Here is an 18,425-nt window from a genome sequence, read left to right on the forward strand (position 1 = left end):
GCGCCCAGCGTGGTGGCCGGCGCCCAGCGCGCGCCCACGGTCGCAGCCGCCGCCACGACCATCGCCGCGTCGGCGTCGGCGTGAGAGGACGGTGGGGGTGGGGACGGCAACGACGACGACGCCTCCTTCTTCGACCTTGAGTTCACCGTGCCCGGCAACGAGAGCGCCGCGTCCGACGCCGAGGAGGAGCGGGTCGAGTTCAACTTCGCCGTGGCCGCCGGTGAAGACGTCGTGGCGCCCGGGGCCACCAAAGCGGTGGCCGTCGATGCGCCGTCCGTGGAGGCGGAGACCGAGGCCGAGGCCATGGTGGTCCCACCGCTGGCGACGCTGCTCCGTCCGGCCACCAGGTTCCGCGTGCTGCTGCTCAAGCTAAGGAACCCCACACGTACCGTTGGCGTCGCTCTTCACGCGCGACAACAATTCAGGCACCTCGGACGCCGGCATGGACCGTCCGGCCACCACGGCGGTGGAGCCCCAGCAGCAGCAGCAAGAGGTGGCGCCGGCGCTGAACTAGAAGGTCATGATGGAGGACGCCGTGGGGGCGGTGGGGCTCCCGTGATCTCTTCTCCTCCAGCCTGCGTCTCCAGGCAGGGCAGAGCGAGATCGAGGGAGGACGACCACGCGCGAGCATGCGTCCGGCGGCCATGGCGGCTGTCGCATCGAGATTTGGCCCAAGGGGCCTCTACCTTGGATGAGCAGCAACACAATCTGGTGGAGAGGGTGGAGAAGGCCTTGGCACAGCTGGAGTGGAGGGAAACCGGACAATGGCGAGACGACGGTGGCGAATTTGGCGGGCGAAGCTCGTCGGCGTCAATGGCGGGGCTCGAACAACCGTTTGCGCCTCCGAGCCTACCTCGTAGCAGGACTCCGAGCCCGAAGCCACTAAAGAATTCGGAAGCCCATCGGAAAAGCAGAGAAGCCAATCGAAGGACGGGAGGAGGGGAGTGGTGTGGTAGTAGTGCAGTAGTGGGCTAGCTCGCGGCGGAGCAGAGAGACCAGAGAGCGAGAGCGAGCAGAGCAAGCAAAGCGTAGGCGAGCTCGCGGCGAAGCGGGAATTGATTGTGCCGACCACCATGTCTTCTCCACCTCCGTCCTCACCAAGCCACCATTATTGCCACCACCGCGCCGCCCGGGCGTGGGAGCCCAGCTCAGCTGCGCATTCTTAACTATTGTTTCTCTCTTGGCGTCTTGGCGAAGTGTGGCGGTTGCGCCTCACGGGGGCAGCCACGTATGAAGGCATCTCACCAACGCCCAGCAGGCAGCAGCACCCCCTTGTCGCACCACCCCACGCCGCGCGCCTTTAAAGACAGCGTGCGACAAGCTTAAAGGTTCCCACATCGCCGCTCGCGCTCCTCTTTGCGCCACGGCCCGACGCGGTTGATCGGTGCTTTTGATTTGTACCTTCTTGTTGCAGCTGCAGAGGTAACAGAGGTTAGGGCCGTCGCGCACGCGCGAAAGCAGAGGAGGAACAGCAATGGCGGTGACCGTGCGGCTCGGCGTCGTCGTGGCGTGCGTCGTCTTGGCGGCCGTGGCGGTGGCGCCGCGGCCGGCGGCAGGGATCCTTGACCCGATCGACTTCCTGGCGCTGCAGGCCGTGCGGCGGTTACTGGACGACATGCCCGGCTCCGAGTTCTTCGACGGCTGGGACTTCACAGCCGATCCGTGCGGGTTCCCCGGTGTGTTCTGCGACGAGGACCGGGTAGCGGCGCTCGCGCTCGGTGACCCCCGGGCGGGGTCTCCGGGGCGGCTAGACCCAGCGTTGGGCCGGCTGTCCGAGCTCACCGAGCTCTCGCTCGTGCCTGGGTGCGTCGAGGGGGAGCTCCCGGCGTCGCTTGCATCGTGCTCGAATCTCCGCTTCCTGGAGGTCAGCAAGAACCTCCTCTAGGCTTGGAGTCCTGCTGCGCGGCAGGCTCGGAGGCGCAAACGACTGTCCGATCCTGAGGCTCCTCGCTCTCCGCCCGCGCTGCCTCCGCGTACGTGGATAGCCACGTTGACTGCTTGACACCGCCTGGGCTGTATAGTATGGGGACCCAGACAAAATTAGCCCAATATTTTAAGGACCGGCCGTGCAATTTACTCTTCCAACATCATAGCTAACTTTAATTTAGCCAACTAGCCATGCATATATTAGTCATTTATTGATGTGCCTCTATCCAAGAATTTTAAAAAGTTTGAAATTTGAATTTAAAATTCTGAGAACTTAAAACGTATATTTGGGACCTTAATGATCTCCAATAAAAAGTCATCAATTATAAAAGTTGTATATCTCTTCTAGCTCCACAATTTTGTTAGTTTGTCTTCATCCAACTTCAAATGAAAATTTTCCCTATTTACAGAGGCGGTTCAAATATTCCCAATCGCCCATGAAAGTCAAACTATAGGGTACAAATATGATTATATTTCTAGGATTGGCAGCACAAAACAATCCGCCATGCAGTGCTGACAAACCGACAGTGTAATATCTCACGTGCTAGTACTGTCATGCGCCAGGTGACATGTGAGGTTGTCGTCTGTGTCCATCGGCTCGTGGTCCACGCGACCACGCGTCCATCTTGCTCATGTGCGTCCTTCCCTTCAGGACGGAGTAGGCTCTAGGCTCTCTGGTGGTACACGTCGTACGTAGCTTTAATTATTCGATTCTGAGTATACACCACCTCTGCACAGTCAACTCGTCGAGAACAAACGTCAGCATATATTTGTGAGCTTAAGGCAGGTTTGTAATAATATAATATGCTACTTGGTCTGAGTGATTGATATAAAAAAATTATTATCAATATTTGTGTCTCCAAACATGTCGTTTAATGTAAAAATATGTCACTTAATAATTATTAATATTTCTATATATATTGATTAAAATTTGCATGCTAGCTAGATCCGATCCGTAGTTGAGGACAACAGATCGTGTACCTATCTATAGTTTCAAGTCTCACTCCATGCATCCATGCATGCACGGATCTGGATTAATATTCGCACATGGAACTCGGTGTATTGTAATATTTATTTTTTGCTTATTTTTTTTGTTACAAACCGATTTGTTGATCATTTAATTGATTTTTAAATTATCCTTTCTCCATATAATTCCATGATTTAAAAGCTATCGTCATTTTCTTCTCTTCTTCATTCCTGTTGTAGTTTATGCCGAGACCAAAATTAAGATTGCCGGGAGTTTCTTTTGGTGGCTATCCAAGTCTCGATCTCGTTAGTTTCCAGCTTGTGTATGCAACGTGCATTCAGTCGCCAGACGGTCCGGATTTACCGTTCATGTAGCCAAGATGTTCAATGGTTGAAAAAAAATTTCAATCCAGTTTCGGTTCACAAATAATGAGTCCTTTAAGTTGTTCTCTATTATGCCCGTCAGCCTCTCAAAAGATAACCATTTACATGGTTTCTGGTCGTTCCAGGACGTCAAGTATGGCATTCTAGGCGCGCTCTATGGACTACTATGGTTAGCTTTGGTCCATCGGTTGGAAATGAATATGCAAAGGCAGTTATCTTAAGCAAAACACCCCTAGAAATGCATTTTCAAGAGATGCATTTTCAGGATGGGTGGGTAAACTCAACTCCACAGACCATTTTTACTGTCCCTGAAAATCGTTTCCGCAGTAGTGGATGTGTCTCTCTCCCTCGGTCCAATAGAATGAATATAACTTTATCATAATAATACCGACTTGAACCATCTTGAGTTCAATCAAATTTATACAAAAATATCAAAAATTATAATACCAGATAAACATAATTAGATTTGTTATAAAACACATTTTTGATAATATAATTATTTTATGTCACTCTTTTTTATATGTTTAATCAAATTTTAGATAATTTGACTATAAATTAAGACGAAAATAGAATGACATACATTCTTCCTCCAGACGGAGGTAGCACTGCAGCACTCCCTCTGTCTCTTTTTTAACTATCGTTCTCACATATCGATGAGCTAAATATACTCAAATTTAACTAAACATATATAAGAGGTTACTAATTATGATATGTAATAATAAGTATCATTAAATTAACCATTGCATATATTTTTGTAATACACTTATTTGGAGAAACAAATATCACTAACATTTTTTAGTCAAAATTTAGACGAAGACACCTAAAAATACTGCGGCCGTGCTGTCGAATCGATGGCATGATCAGGCGATCAGCCATAAGTTGCTTGTTATCTCATGCAGCATGCAATGTGAGGCTGTGAGCGCTAGCTTGTCGTCGTCCCTCTGCACCATCAGCTCGTGCTCTATATCTCGCTCACAGATTGAGGTTTGAATCGGAGTCAAAGAGATCAGACGACGCCTCGAGATGGGAGAGCCGGTCGATATGATCTCCTAGCTGTCCCTGCTGGATCGGAATATAATATAATTTGGATATATATTCGATATCCCGTGCCTGCTGGGCCACCTCCCAACTCCATAAAATATGTCTTGTTGGAAGCTACCAGAGCCAGTTTTTCTACTGATGGGTGACGGCTACAAACCGACATATTGTTTTCTACCAGCAAAAAGATATGGGACGATGCTGCATGGCATGATCTGGATACAATATTGCCCACACAATATATAATATTTGGATGCCCTGCCTGCCGGGCCATCTACTTACTACTTTCACTATGTAAAAAAAAAACAAAGAGCAGAAACCGTTCTAGTGACACGAAATCGGCCTGCGTCTGCAGTGATGTGTGAGACAAAACACGTCTATAATTTGCTCCCTCAGTTTTAGTCTGGAATATAATTAATCTAAGTGAAGAATATAACTAATCCCATGCCTCGAATACAATCAGTCGCTTCTTATATTATAGCTCATTTTAACTTGATTAGCTCTAAATAAGACATCTTTGATTTTATTTGATTTAAAAAATACATCAACACCTATAATATCAAAATTGGTTTCATTGAATTCTCCGTGAAATGTCTTAATAGCTATTCCCTCCATCCTGAAATATAAGCAATTCAAGGTTTAAAATATATACCAAATTATAAGGGATTTTAGGTGAACAAATACTTGAAAAGACAACATTCACATGCATAATTACCATTAGTGACTATCACAAACCCAAATATGATAATCAGTGAGGGTTATATACATCATTTGTCTTACCACATACACTACACCACAGCCCAAAATCAACGTCAGTTGGGGGTCGTTAAAAATGTCGATTTAACGTCGGAAAGTTAGACGTTAATGATTTGTAACGGACGGTAGGTCGTTATATCTCATTTTGACTACAGGTCGTCGGACGTTAATTCTATTTCGATTCAACGTCGGATGGTCGGTCGTTATATCGTTCTTTTAACGACCCACCGGTCGTCGCCACAGATGGACTCCACTCGCGCACTGGATTAGCCCACTTCCCGCCTAACCTTTTAACATAGGCCCACATGACAGAAAAAAAAAATCAAAGCCCGCCAATGGGTCAGCCCATTTTCTATCTCCCGCCTGCTGGGCACTCAGAGCAGGAACCCCAAAATCCACCGCACTCCTCTCCCCTGACGCACACCACGCCGCCACCCGAAGCCAATCGAAGAAAAAAAAATAGCGTCGCCCTGCACACGCCCTCACACGAGCGGCCTGCCTGCCGCCGTCGGCCGGCCACCGGCCACCGGCCCCTCTCAACGGTGCCCCCAAATCTCCTCTGCGCGGTCAGTCTGCGGGCCGGCGAGCTCAGCTCGGCCCCTCCCGGCGGCGACCTCAGCTCTCGCCCGCTCCCCACCGGCGACCACAGCTCGGCCGGCGACCTCAGCTCGACGTCGTCTCCAGGTAGCTCGCCATTCCCTCCGCCCACCTCAGCCCCACCGGGTTCCTCTGCACCCACACCCCTACCCCTCTGTGTTCCTGTCCTCTGCACTGCCGCCACAGGCAGATCTCCCCCCTGCCTCGCTCTGCACAGCAGATCCAAAGAAGGGAGCCGCCATCTCCATCTGCACTTGTATGGCATCTCCGTCTGCACTTGTATTTGCTGTTGTTGTATTCGGTAGATCCCAAGAGGGCCTCCAAAGCCATCTGATTTGCTAGCTGCTAGTACTACTTCACTAATCAGGTTCATGAGAATGTAGGATCTCTTCGGACTCTGCAGCTCCGGCTCTCAGGCCATTGCGGCCAAGATTGCATGCTCCTCTGCACACTGGCGGAGGCAAGGGGGCCAGCAGTGGCCACGGCCCCTCCCAAGTTCAGCACTAGATTTTTATAGTCTATAATTTGTGCTTTTGTAAGCTTCAGCTGATCGATGCATACTATAATTGCCTAGTCCAGCAGTATGCTGTAGCTTATATGCTGTAGCTAGTATGCTAGTATGCTGTAGCTTATGCTTTTTTATTTATTTTTGAAGGATGATCCTAATACCTAAAAGAGAGCCATTTCAATTTTTTTTTGAAGGAAGAAAGCCATCAAGGACAAATTAAATGACCCTGACTAGTCAAAAAAAATAGTACTTTTTATATCATACAAACTCAGTATATTAAATATATAGTTGATCCCTATATATACTAAGATTAATATACTATGTTATTTATGTTTGGTCATTGTCCAGCCCCCTCTATACCACAGCTGTTGACATACTTCCCTTCCTAATTACTCGCTAATTCATGGATCTGTGGTTTCCTTTATCCAGCAGGTTATATTCGTGGTTGACTGAGGCGTACAAGAATAAGTTGCTCCTTGGACCTTTGCCCTAACAAAAGCCGTAGCATCTACAGGCGCCTTGTCACCAAGTAGTAGGAGCCAGCTCGTGAATTTGACTCAGGAGTATCAGGTAAAGTGCTCTCTACCACTTCACTACCATTGTTGCTGCTGGTCTTACCCGTGCTTGTTATGCTGGATGCAATTGATGATATATATGCACAATGTGTTGAATTCGATGCAGCTTGTTCTGGTCAGCTTCTAGTTGTCCCTAATAAAGGTTGATGGATAAATCCTGGATTGATGATGATGCTAGGTAAATACAGTAACATAGCAAATACGGAAAGCGGTATACATAGCAAGAGTGGGCATTTAACATAAAACTTTTATGTAGGCATGGCAAGGCATATTTGCAGGGGGTGAACCGTTTCTTAGCTTTTGCATTTAGTAATGCAGCTGTTGGTAGCAAGATACTTTGTCCTTGTAGAAAGTGTTCCAACTCTTTCTGGAAAGAGGCTAGTGAAATCCGCGAACACTTAATATGTGATGGGTTTCTAAAAGGGTACAGAACATGGAATTTACATGGAGAACCCACCCCTTCTGTGAACCATGGGAACTGTGACAGTGATGGTGATGGTGTTGAGGTTATGGATGAGTCTGATGAAGATGATGATATCTCTGGTTTGCTTAGGGACTTAGCTGGTGGCTTAGACGATAGAGGTGATTTTGAGGACAACAGTCCTGATCTAGATCCTTGTGAGGACCTAGTTGCTATTCAAAAGTTGGTCGAAGAAAATAGCAAAGAACTGTTCCCTAGTTGCAAGAAATATACCCAACTCCGATTTCTTATTAGATTACTACACACCAAACTTCTTGGAGGATGGTCTGATAAATCTTTTAACATACTATTAGACCTGCTCAATGATGCATTCCCTGATGGTTCAGCAATAGCAAAAACCTTTCATGAAGCTAAGAAATTGGTGAAATCCATAGGAATTGGGTATATTAGTATTCATGCATGTGAAAACGATTGCATTCTCTATTGGAAGGAGAACATAAATTTGAATGCATGTCCAAAGTGTAAGGCTTCATGGTGGAAATCAAATAGGAAGACTCTAGACGGGAAACATGTATATAATGTTCCCAAGAAGGTTCTTCGCTACTTTCCAATAAAGAAGTGTCTCCAACGGTTATTTCTATCCTCTAAAACAGCAAGCCTCACGAGGTGGCATGATGAAGACCGAAAAAAAGATGGTCTCCTAAGGCATCCTGCAGATTCCCCTCTATGGGAGGACTTCGATAAAAAGCATCCAATCTTCGCTGCAGATAGCCGCAATATTCGTCTTGCATTTGCCACCGATGGCTTCAATCCATTTAGAACCATGAATAACAGCTACAGCATTTGGCCTGGTATTTGTATTCCCTACAATTTCCCACCTTCAATGTGCATGAAGCAATCAAATTTCATCTTGTCTTTTCTGATTCCTGGTAAAGATTCTCCTTGTGGTGATATGGATCTCTATTGTCAGCCACTTGTCAACGACTTGTTAGATATGTTTGAAAATGGTGTTAGAACTTATGATGCTTCTAGGGGTGAGTACTTCCAGTTACGGGCAGCAGTATTATGGACTATTACTGATTTCCCAGGTCTAGGATATCTGTCTGGATCTGTCACATCTGGTGAAGCAGCATGTCCTGATTGCCACTTCTTTACTAATTCACTTAGACTTGGTAATGGTACCAAGACTTGCTATATGGGTCATCGAAGATTCTTGCATGGAGATCACCCATTTAGGTTTGACGCCAATAAATTTGGTGGTAAAACTGAGTTGAGGCCTGCACCTAAACCACTTTCTGGGGAGGAAATTTTGGAGTGCACTAAAGAGCTTAGCAATAGTTATGGCAAGGATCCATCTAGGAAAAAACCAGCAAGAAAGAAACGCAAGGAAGGTGAACCATTAGTCATTTTCAAAAGAAGATCTATTTGGTTCAAGCTTCCATATTGGAAAGACTTGATGTTGCGACATAATTTTGACTTTATGCACATAGGCAAAAATGTTAGTGAAAGTTTAGTGAACACATTCTTGGGCACTGCTGGGAAGTCAAAGGATAATTTGAATTCTCGCCTAGATCTTCAAGCTCTAGGTCTTAGAACTGATCTTCACCCAGTTGAAGTAGAGGACCAATTTTATTTACCACCAGCACCATACTCAATGAGTCCCGATGAGATGAAGTTATTTTGTCAAGTACTAAAAGGGGTGAAGTTTCCTGATGGTTATGCATCTGATATACGACATAATGTACATGTCAATGAGAGGAAGGTATTTGGGCTTAAGAGTCATGAGAACCACATTATTCTACAACACTTGCTACCACTTGCTGTGAGAAAAATACTACCAGAAATAGTCAGTGCTGGAGTGATTCGTATATGTAACTTCTTTAAGAAACTTTCTGCCCCTATCATTCGAATAAGTGATATGGAAAGTCTAGAGGCTGACATAGCTGAAACCTTGAGCCTTCTTGAGACTATATTCCTTCCATCTTTTTTTGACATTATGGTACACTTGATGGTACATCTTCCTGCCCAAGCAAAAATAGCTAGTCCAGTCCATTTTCGCAGCATGTGGCCCATGGAGAGGTAACTATCTTAGGCCCTGTGTCTTGCTGAATATGTATACAAACCTACTAGTTATATGGCATTATCAATTAATGTGCCTATTATTTATGTGTATAGGTATCTCATGAGATTAAAGGGTTCTGTACGTACAAAAAGTCATCCCGAGGGATCAATTATGGAGTGGTCTAATTTCACTGGGTGCCTTACACTTTGTTCTCGCTATCTATATGGTGTGGGGCAATTTGGCCGTCAATCTAGAATAGATGAAGATAACAGTACACCTCCTTTCTTCCGTAGCATTGGTCAAGGTTTGGCTGGAAAATGCACATTTAGTTTGGACCACAAGACATGGGTGCAAGCTCATAGATATGTTTTGTTCAACTATGACAACATTGCGCCTTACTTGGAGTAAGTTATCAAAATCATTTACATCATATAATCAAATTCACCTACATTCTAAAGTCACAATAATTAACCTTTGCAGTAAGCATGATCAATCTCTTTCCTCTATTGGCCATCGAAATAAACGGGACATCAACCGCATGCGTCATGAATCCTTTCATGAGTGGTTTAGGTTGCATGTAAGTGAAACTAAAACTTAGGGCTTGTTATTTGTGATTGATTTTACGTATTTTAATAGTAGTCTTTCATTATCACAGGTGGGAGAACTGTGTGAGGAAGCACCAGATGAGATAAAAATTTTGGCCAAGGGGCCAATGTTGAATGCACGCAAGTACAGTAGCTATAGTATTAATGGATTCTGTTTCCACACAGAATCCTATGATGAGGGAAGACCTATTCAAAATAGTGGTGTTGCTGTAGTCGCTGAGGCAACAACCTTTGATAGTGGCAATAATGATGACAGTACAGTAATAAAAAATGCCTATTATGGAATTATAAAGGAAATTGTTGAACTAAATTATCATCACAAAGGAAATGTGGTTCTTTTCAAGTGTGCTTGGGTTGACAACCGTGTGCAGGACAAATGGGTAAAAACTGATAATTTGGGGGTTACATCTGTTAACTTTAAGCATTTGTTCAATATGGGCGAAAAGATATCAGATGAACCTTTCATTTTAGCCTCACAAGCAATCCAAGTATACTATGTTCCTGAAGCAATTGATAATGAGTGGGCTGCTGTTAGACAATCAAAACCAAGAGATGTGTATGACTTAGATAATTTAGAGAATGAGCACATGGATAATGATAATGGATTAGCTTGGCCATTGCATGATCTAAGTGCAAATGTGACAGTGGATATTGTAAATGGGGTGGTCCCTTCTGTTAGAACTGATATAGATGGAACACTTGTTGTTCCCCAAAAGACTAAAAAAAAGTCTAGAAAGTAAGTGTTGTTTAAGTGCTGATGCTACTGATTTTGGTTATTGATTGTTTTATTGATCCCCCTTCCATAGGCTGCTGATATTTGGGTCTTTTTTTCAGGAAAACAAATGGCAAGCGCAAGAGGAAATAGTAACAAGGGCCACCTAACCGTGTATGAGCAGGAGAGAGATGAACAGATAGCAGTCAACAACGAGTTTCTAGCATCGCTTGGTCTCCCTGCTATGAATATGTGCAATGAACCTAACAAAAGAAGAAAGGTCATCTCTTATTTAGATTGTTCTACCGCAATGAGTTTGCTGATATTTAATACTGCTGATATTTACACAAATTGTTCTACTACTTCCTTTTAGAGAACTCATAACATAAGTGTTGAAGCAAGAGTTCACAATCTACGACCAAGGACACAAACAAGCCATGCAACACTTGCGAATGAGCAAGTTGAAGAAGATTTAGCTGAAGAAGATTTAGATCAGGAAGATTTAGCTGAAGATGATTGGGAATGTGAATCAACGGGAGATTTCTTAAGTGATAATGAAGGTCTTGTATATCCTGTAAAATTTTCTCAAATTATTTACAACAGATTTTCATTGTGCCTGCATCTAATTTCTCAAGTTACTTGTAGCAGATTTTCACAGCAATACACAAGGGAAGAGGAATGGAAGAGGTATCAGTAAATTGGACGAAGTCTTTGCAAGGAAACCTGGGATGCCTAAAATCAAAGTTATGGTCAATGAATATGGTCAGCCCATTGGTGAGAATGCTAGGAGGTTTTCTGGTGCTGTTGGGATCCGTGTGAGACAGAAAATATCAATTGCCTATGCTGATTGGAGGCTTGTTGAACCTGAGATAAAGGATGCAGTATGGGCAAACATAAAGGTATTTTTTGGTTGTGCTGATTGTCTTGTTGTACATTGAATTATTATTACTCTATAAGCACTCATTTGCTACTTTTCTGTACACATTAGGAATTCTATGATATTGATGATAAAGCCTTTAACTGGTTTTTGACTGCTGCTGGAAAGAAATGGAAGGATTTTAAAGCAAACCTGAAGAAGAAGTTTTTTAAAGGCAAAATAACAGAAGAACAAATAAGAAAACAACAAGGTGATAGGCTGAATGATGATGATTGGAAGTTTCTCAAAAATCATTGGACAACTCCAGAATCTGAAGTAAGTAAACTACTCCTAGTTACTGCTTTGTTCAAGAAAAAACAACATCTAGTTGCTGCTTGTTGATTGCTGGTTATAGCCATCTTTGCTGCTTCCTGTGTTGCTGCTTGCTAGTTACAACTTGCTGGTTGCTGACAAAGCCATTTCTATCATAGACTCGCTCAGAAATTGCCAAAGCCAACCGTGCAAAGTTGTCCATACATCATACAACTGGTAGCAAGAGCTTTGCTTGTAACAGGCATGAATTGGTATGTCAAACTATTATCTACCTGGTATGTCAAACTATAATAGGCATGCTACCTTTCTTGAGTACTAAAACTGAAACACTTGTAGGCTAATGAACTTGGGCGCCCTCCTCGAAGGGATGAACTATATATCAAAACACATACAAGGAAAAATGGAATCCCATCGAGGAATGCAGAACCAATTATTGTAAGTTTTTCCTTGAACAAGTATCACTGTCTGAAATGTTGGTTTTGGCAAATTAATAATGATATTTTGTTTGTGCAGAATAAACTTAAATCTGTTATTGAAGCTCAGCCTGAATTGACAGAGAGAACCATCCAAGAAGGCGATGCATTTGCCATTGCTTGTGAAAAAAAGGAACCGAAAGGGCGTGTTCGGGTTTTAGGTCTAGGACCAACTCCCCAAACTATTGGTGCACCAGGAGTGAAGGGCTACACACCAACAAGGGTTTAAATGCAAGTTCTAGAGTGTAAGAGGAAAGAAAGTCAGCAAGCAGCTCTAGAACAACGCATAGCAGAATTAGAAGCTGAATTGGCGCGTGAAAGGTTGGCACGTGAAAGGTCAAGTATGGAAAATGTCTCTCAGAATGGCTCTAACTCACGACACCATGGGGTAAATTATTTGTACATCCTCTGAATTGAATTATTAATCCATCAATAGCTAGTTTGCTTTATCTGGTGCTATATCTATACTCTGATTTGTACATCCTCTATACTTTAGCTGTTTGCTTCTGGTGCTATATATATAATTTAGGCTAACTGAAAAGTGACTGTAGTCTTTTATACTTAATTTTAGTCACCATAACTGCACAGTGACACTTGGACTTCATTTGTCCTGAGTACTTACTGTACTACTTTGCGTGGCCTGAGCATGGCAGTTGTTGATTGTAATTAACCACATGAACTCTTTTGTTACTAGGAGAGTTTATATGATTGAGATAAGTTGACTTGCTTAATATGTCACAGAAGTTTTTTCCTAAGTTCTTATGTTGTCCCAGAATGGCTCTAACATCCCACTTTTTTGCTTACAGAGCCCAAGATCTGAAGAAAATTATGTCCAGACAAATCATGCTCCTGAATTTCTTGAAGATGGTGCCTATGCAGATAACTCTAATGAGTATGAATATGTGCTTGTGCGTAGGACCAACTTAGCCTCACCAGTCCAGCAGCCCCACCGATCGAGCAGCTCCCCATTTGTGCAGCCCAACACCTTTCCTGCAGCCTCATTTATGCAGCGCCCTCACTCTAGCCCCATTCCTACAGCCACAGACGTTCAGCCACCTCAGTCTAACCCCATTCCTACAGCCCCAGTTGTCCAGTCCCCTCAGTCTAGCCCTGACGGTGCAGCCCCATCAAGGAATGGTGATGCAAATCGCATCTCACATGCTGACCTTGTAATGTTCTCATTGTTTTTCATTTTTTTTTGCTTATAGTCCAATGGTGATTTTTTAATGAATACAATTCTCATAAGTACATTGTTTGTTTCAGTGTGGCAACGAAGTTATACTATATGCACTCCAAAGAGATGAACCTGTGGCCAAGGGAATAGTTATTTCAGTAAATCCTAGCACCATGTGTGCAGGCCACACTCTTGGAAGGAAACACTGTGAAGTTGTTATCAGGTATGTGATGAAAAGGGAAGCAAAGGTACCTCGTCCATATCCTGGTGTGCAAGACATGGCTGATGCTAAGGACCTGTCAATTGCATGGCCATATAACAGGGTAACAAACAACACTTGTCATTGTTTGTCGTTTTCATATGTAATGAGTGCCCAGATTTTCTAATTGTTGATATTTCTAACAGCTCAAGGTCAGCAAGACTAAAAAATCATCCCATGGAACAGGTGTGCTATTCTGAATTTTTCCATCTACATGTCATTTAGGAGATCATACATCTTGCATGAAACTATGAACCTTTGTACATATGAAAATGAAAATGACATGATCTAGCAATCTGAAACTTTGCCCAAAATGACATGATCTAGCAAGCATGCTGATTGTGTGAATGGAAACTAGAGTATAGTTGTACCTCCTACATGTTAGTGCTTGGTGACTGGTGCCCCTTCCAAGCATGCTGACATGATCTAACCAACATGCAGTGGTGCTTCGATGTTTCTTTTATGTGTGCATCTTGCTGATTTTCAGATGGTCTGTGATAACCTAAACCAATTTCTATAGAAACAACTATTGCTGCCATGTTGTAGAAGAGTCATATGGAGAACTGCTATTATTTATCTAAATATTTTCAGAAATTCTAAATTCCAGAAGAACAATTCCTTTATTTAGTAGATGTGATCCCTGCTGTATGCCTGAGTAGATGTGATCCCTCCATGTTGTGGCTGTGTGCATAGTGCCTGCTAGGTTGAAACCATAGTCAATGTATTGTCTGGTGGCTGTGAAATGAAATCTGAAATTAATATGCATCATAAATGAATTTTCATTCCATGAATACCAATTGTGCTGCTTGCTGCCTTGTGCTGGGTGCTTGTGCCTCCAGCTGACTGGTGCCTTTTATGAAGTTTTTGGTTGAGTTTTCTTTATGAATTTCAACTTTTATTTACAGGTGGTGGGAGGAAATAGCTGGAAGTAGAGTGCAGCCACTGATTGGATCAAAGTGCTCATGATGACGTGTTTTGAACATCCTAGCTATAGATGAAAACATTTGTTTGGACTTACTAGAGGTGGATCATTTTGTAAAGTGTGGAAGCAAACTATGAGATATGGGTTGTGGAACCGTATCTCTAGTACGTCTACCATTTTGGCCAAACTTGTTTCATCTTAGCTTTTGTTTGCCATGAATTGTGTGTAAAATGGCATGACAAATTATGATGGATTTAATATAACTTGTGAGCTCTTTCTGGTCTAGCTTATGTGTTTCATGACAGTGTTATTTGAATGTATGAGATGCTACTGTTGATTGTATGATTAAAATATAAACAGTAGCACATAATATTATATGTTAATTATTTGTATGCATAGTGATGGACAGTGGGTCGCTATAAATATATATCATCAGGCGGTGCGTCGTTATAAGTTTATAAACCACGTCAGAAGATCTGTCGTTATATCTTTTGCATATCGTTAGACGGTCCGACGTTAAAAGTCGATCCGACGTTAAAAGTTTTTAACGTCGCCAGTATCAACGACTCATATATGTGTCGTTATAAGTTTATAACGACCGACCGTAAGACGCTGAAATGGCTTATAACGACCCACCGACCGACGCTGAATCTGGGCTGTGGTATAGTGATATTATATCCTAAAATTACTTAGATACCTTATATTTCAGGACAAGACATTATGTTTGTCAATCAGCCATCACCCTTTATATTTATATAATACTGATCTTCTCTATATATGGGTCAGGTTTCCTTTCCAAAATTTCAATAACTCAGGTTACCGCTAACCAACTATAGTACAACTCCCACACATGCAAATCTTATAGTTTCTTCAAACAATGAGTCTCTATTAGCCACGTACTACGCACCAAGATGACCCTTGATCATTATTGTCGTATTATTTGTTTTTTTTAATCATAGTATATAGACGCAGATACTCATATATGCATGCACAATCACCCTATGAATACACGCACACATCCTATCTCTATGAACAACCTTCGAAAGATTAATCCGGCATATCTCAAGAGTTATGATGTAGTCACCACAGACGCATTTATCAACAAACATGATGCCTACGATTCAAGGACTTAAATCTAGAAAAAAAAATGTGAACATCCCCGCGTTAAATCGAGGACTTAAATCCAAATAATCAGGTTCCACCGTAAAAAAGACATAGTTAGCTAAACTACGCACCATTCGCCCGTAAATAGCAGGACTATGGCTGTATGGCAGCAAGTGTATATGCGTGTCCACCCCTCTCTGTCCTTTGCTTTCCTTCACGTGAACAAACAACCATGCATGCAGGATGGTTTGCAGGACGTGTTGCTTCTGTCCACCATCCCCATACCAGCAAGCTATGTATTATCACTTCATGAATAAATGTGTGTCACAATAATGTTTCTGTCTCATCCCTTCTTAACATGGGAATCATGTGTTGTAATATACAATTATCTCTCTCCATAGATGCAACAGCTAGCACTCGACCAATGACATGCACGGTAACGGCAATGCATGCAGTAGTTGCTTAGTATTAATCGCTGCAAAAAACCTTGCCAAATGCTGAAAATCCCTCAAAAGAAACAATCCTTGGCATCTCTCTCATGCTCCTGCTATCTTTCTTGCATTTATAGGCTTGCAGTTACATCCGGTGTTCCTGCTGGCTTTCTCTTTCATGTATAGGCTTTGCTGTTACATCCGCTCAGACCATGAAGTGTTTCCTCGACAATCCAGCTCAGGTAGCGGCCTAGCTAGTAGCTTGCTACCAACAATAGAAGAATCTTAAAGCCAGGTAAAAAAATCGAATGAAATCTCAAGGACGCGCGCGTGATAGACATGAACTAACCGACGTAAATCTGAACTTGTTGAACGATTCGTACGTGGAGTTTGTCAATTCTCTTGCAAGTAGCAGTAGCCGGCAACTTGCACTGTGTCTTGGCCGAGTTTTGTAGCTGATGTAAACCCCAGCTACACCCATACGTTTTCACATGTCGGTAAGTTTATTTACATGCATTATTGTGTCTTATCCAGCAAATTGAAAGCTCATGCAGGTCTCCAAGCTACCACCACCACCGCGGTCTAGGGCATCTTGCAGCCGCAATTCAGAGCCCCCTCGTTCATCTCTGGCGAGGCTGTCGGTGGCAACAAGGAGAGTCAATAATCCATCTCTCTTTACAATTACGTGATTCTTCAGCTTAGTTAATTTGCTTGGATTTAGTTTTAATAAATCTACTGTGAAGTCATATGATTAATGTTCGACCGGGAACTTTTAATTTATTACTTACAATGAAAGCACATCTGTATGAGGTCACTTTGTGGACACCATCTACTAGGGGAAGGGTGAGCTCTGTTAGCCCACAGGATCACCGACTCAGATGAGTGAACCACTCACCAGTCTTGCCGAGCACCCACTAGTGTTGCCGAGCACCCACTAGCTAAGTCGACCACAAACAAGCGTTGTCCGTCCCTACACACTATGCCTAGAGGTTGAAGAAGAGGGAGAACAGAGTATACACACATAGTACAAGACACCAGCGTTGGCCGAAGCCCTGTATGGGAGATGGCAAATCTGAACTATATCCATCTAGTCCTAGTACAACGCATATGCTATAACAGTAACTAGATAACATAGCAGGACTGACTTCTGCTCCTGTCCCTGCATGTGGCTATAGTGTGGCAGGTGAGCCATTCGGCGCCTGCCTCTGCAACGGCTACAGTACCACAGCAGGGGGCCCTTTCAGCGCCGCCTTCCCCTTGCTGTGTGTTCACACAAGGAAGCAGTAGATTATTCTAACAATTCTTCCTCTAATCCTACTGCTATCCCTTGTACCCCCTCCATGCCGATCATCTCCAGCTCCGTGAGTCGAAGACGTCCGAGCGGCTTGGTGAGGACGTCCGCGAGTTGCCGACCAGTTTTGACAAACTCGATGACGATCTGCCCTCCATCAACATAGTCCCTGAGGAAGTAGAACTTCACGTCGATGTGTTTGCTCTGGTCGTGCAGAACCGGATTTTTTGTGAGGGCGATGGCAGGCTGGTTGTCCACCATCAGTGTTGGTGGGTGAGCTTCCACGCCGGTCAGCTCACCCAGCAGCTGGCGCAGCCACACAACTTGGCACGCCGCTGTGGCCGCCGCTATGTACTCTGCCTCACACGTAGATAGCGCCACCACCTTCTGTTTCAGCGACAGCCATGAAATTGAGGCCGACCCGAGGAAGACAAGCACACCAGAGGTGCTCCGTCGTCCATCGATGTCCTCCACCATGTCTGCATCGCTGAACACAGTGAGCTGCAACCTACTCCCGCCGGTCTTAGGAAAAATGATCCCTTGATCCACTGTTCCCTTGACGTAGCGCAGTAGCCGCTTCACCGCAGCCCAGTGATCCTCTCTGGGATTCTCCATGAAGCGACTGACGTAGCCCACGACAAACGCAATGTCCGGCCACGTGTGGACTAGATAGCGTAGACCGCCGACGATGCTCCGGTAGAGTGTTGCATCTACCTTCGCCGCAGTGCTGGCTTTTGTCAGCTTCAGCTGCTCCTCCATCCGAGTCACGCATGGCTTGCACTCAGCCATGCCGCTCGCTCCAATAGCTTAGAGGCATACGCGCTCTGACCGAGCGTGAGTTCCTCCTTCCCCTGTCTCACCTCGATGCCGAGGTAGTAGGAGAGTGCGCCGAGATTGCTAATTCAAAAACGAGCCGCCATCTCATGCTTGAAGCCGTTGATGTCCTCCGTGCACGCGCCGGTGATGATTAAGTCATCCACATACAATCGATGAGCTCCTCCTTCCCCCGTCGTCGCATATAGAGCGTGCGCT

At 44.2% G+C, this 18,425-nt stretch overlaps 2 protein-coding genes across 2 annotated transcripts; one reads left to right on the forward strand and one right to left on the reverse strand.

Annotated features, from left to right (window-relative positions):
- The first annotated feature begins 1,474 nt into the window (after positions 1-1,474).
- LOC136513805 (uncharacterized) lies at positions 1,475-14,577 on the forward strand. Its single transcript, XM_066507785.1, has 16 exons — positions 1,475-1,864; positions 6,972-9,250; positions 9,347-9,637; positions 9,714-9,810; positions 9,889-10,539; positions 10,645-10,830; positions 10,924-11,110; positions 11,199-11,449; positions 11,539-11,742; positions 11,898-11,990; positions 12,253-12,366; positions 13,019-13,120; positions 13,476-13,709; positions 13,792-13,797; positions 14,133-14,135; positions 14,551-14,577. Exons 1-16 carry the CDS (start codon positions 1,475-1,477, stop codon positions 14,575-14,577), a joined length of 5,115 nt encoding a protein of 1,704 aa, XP_066363882.1.
- A 2,508-nt stretch (positions 14,578-17,085) lies between these two features.
- LOC136513816 (secreted RxLR effector protein 161-like) lies at positions 17,086-18,152 on the reverse strand. The gene is made up of 2 exons (XM_066507795.1): positions 17,834-18,152; positions 17,086-17,195 (listed from the first exon to the last, which is right to left on the reverse strand). Exons 1-2 carry the CDS (start codon positions 18,150-18,152, stop codon positions 17,086-17,088), a joined length of 429 nt encoding a protein of 142 aa, XP_066363892.1.
- Between the last annotated feature and the right edge of the window lie 273 nt (positions 18,153-18,425).

The sequence above is a fragment of the Miscanthus floridulus genome, chromosome 2, assembly GCF_019320115.1.
Source record: "Miscanthus floridulus cultivar M001 chromosome 2, ASM1932011v1, whole genome shotgun sequence".
In the NCBI taxonomy this organism is placed as follows: domain Eukaryota; kingdom Viridiplantae; phylum Streptophyta; class Magnoliopsida; order Poales; family Poaceae; genus Miscanthus; species Miscanthus floridulus.

Excerpts from the sequence above, each read along its gene's own strand:
- LOC136513805 (XM_066507785.1), top strand. The coding sequence starts at position 1,475 with ATGGCGGTGACCGTGCGGCTCGGCGTCGTCGTGGCGTGCGTCGTCTTG. Across the intron at positions 11,991-12,252 it reads CTTGTAACAGGCATGAATTG|AATAAACTTAAATCTGTTAT; the intron begins GTATGTCAAACT and ends TTGTTTGTGCAG. Across the intron at positions 12,367-13,018 it reads AACCGAAAGGGCGTGTTCGG|AGCCCAAGATCTGAAGAAAA; the intron begins GTTTTAGGTCTA and ends TTTTGCTTACAG.
- LOC136513816 (XM_066507795.1), bottom strand. The coding sequence starts at position 18,152 with ATGGAGGAGCAGCTGAAGCTGACAAAAGCCAGCACTGCGGCGAAGGTA. Across the intron at positions 17,196-17,833 it reads TGGACGACGGAGCACCTCTG|GACTAGATGGATATAGTTCA; the intron begins GTGTGCTTGTCT and ends GCGTTGTACTAG.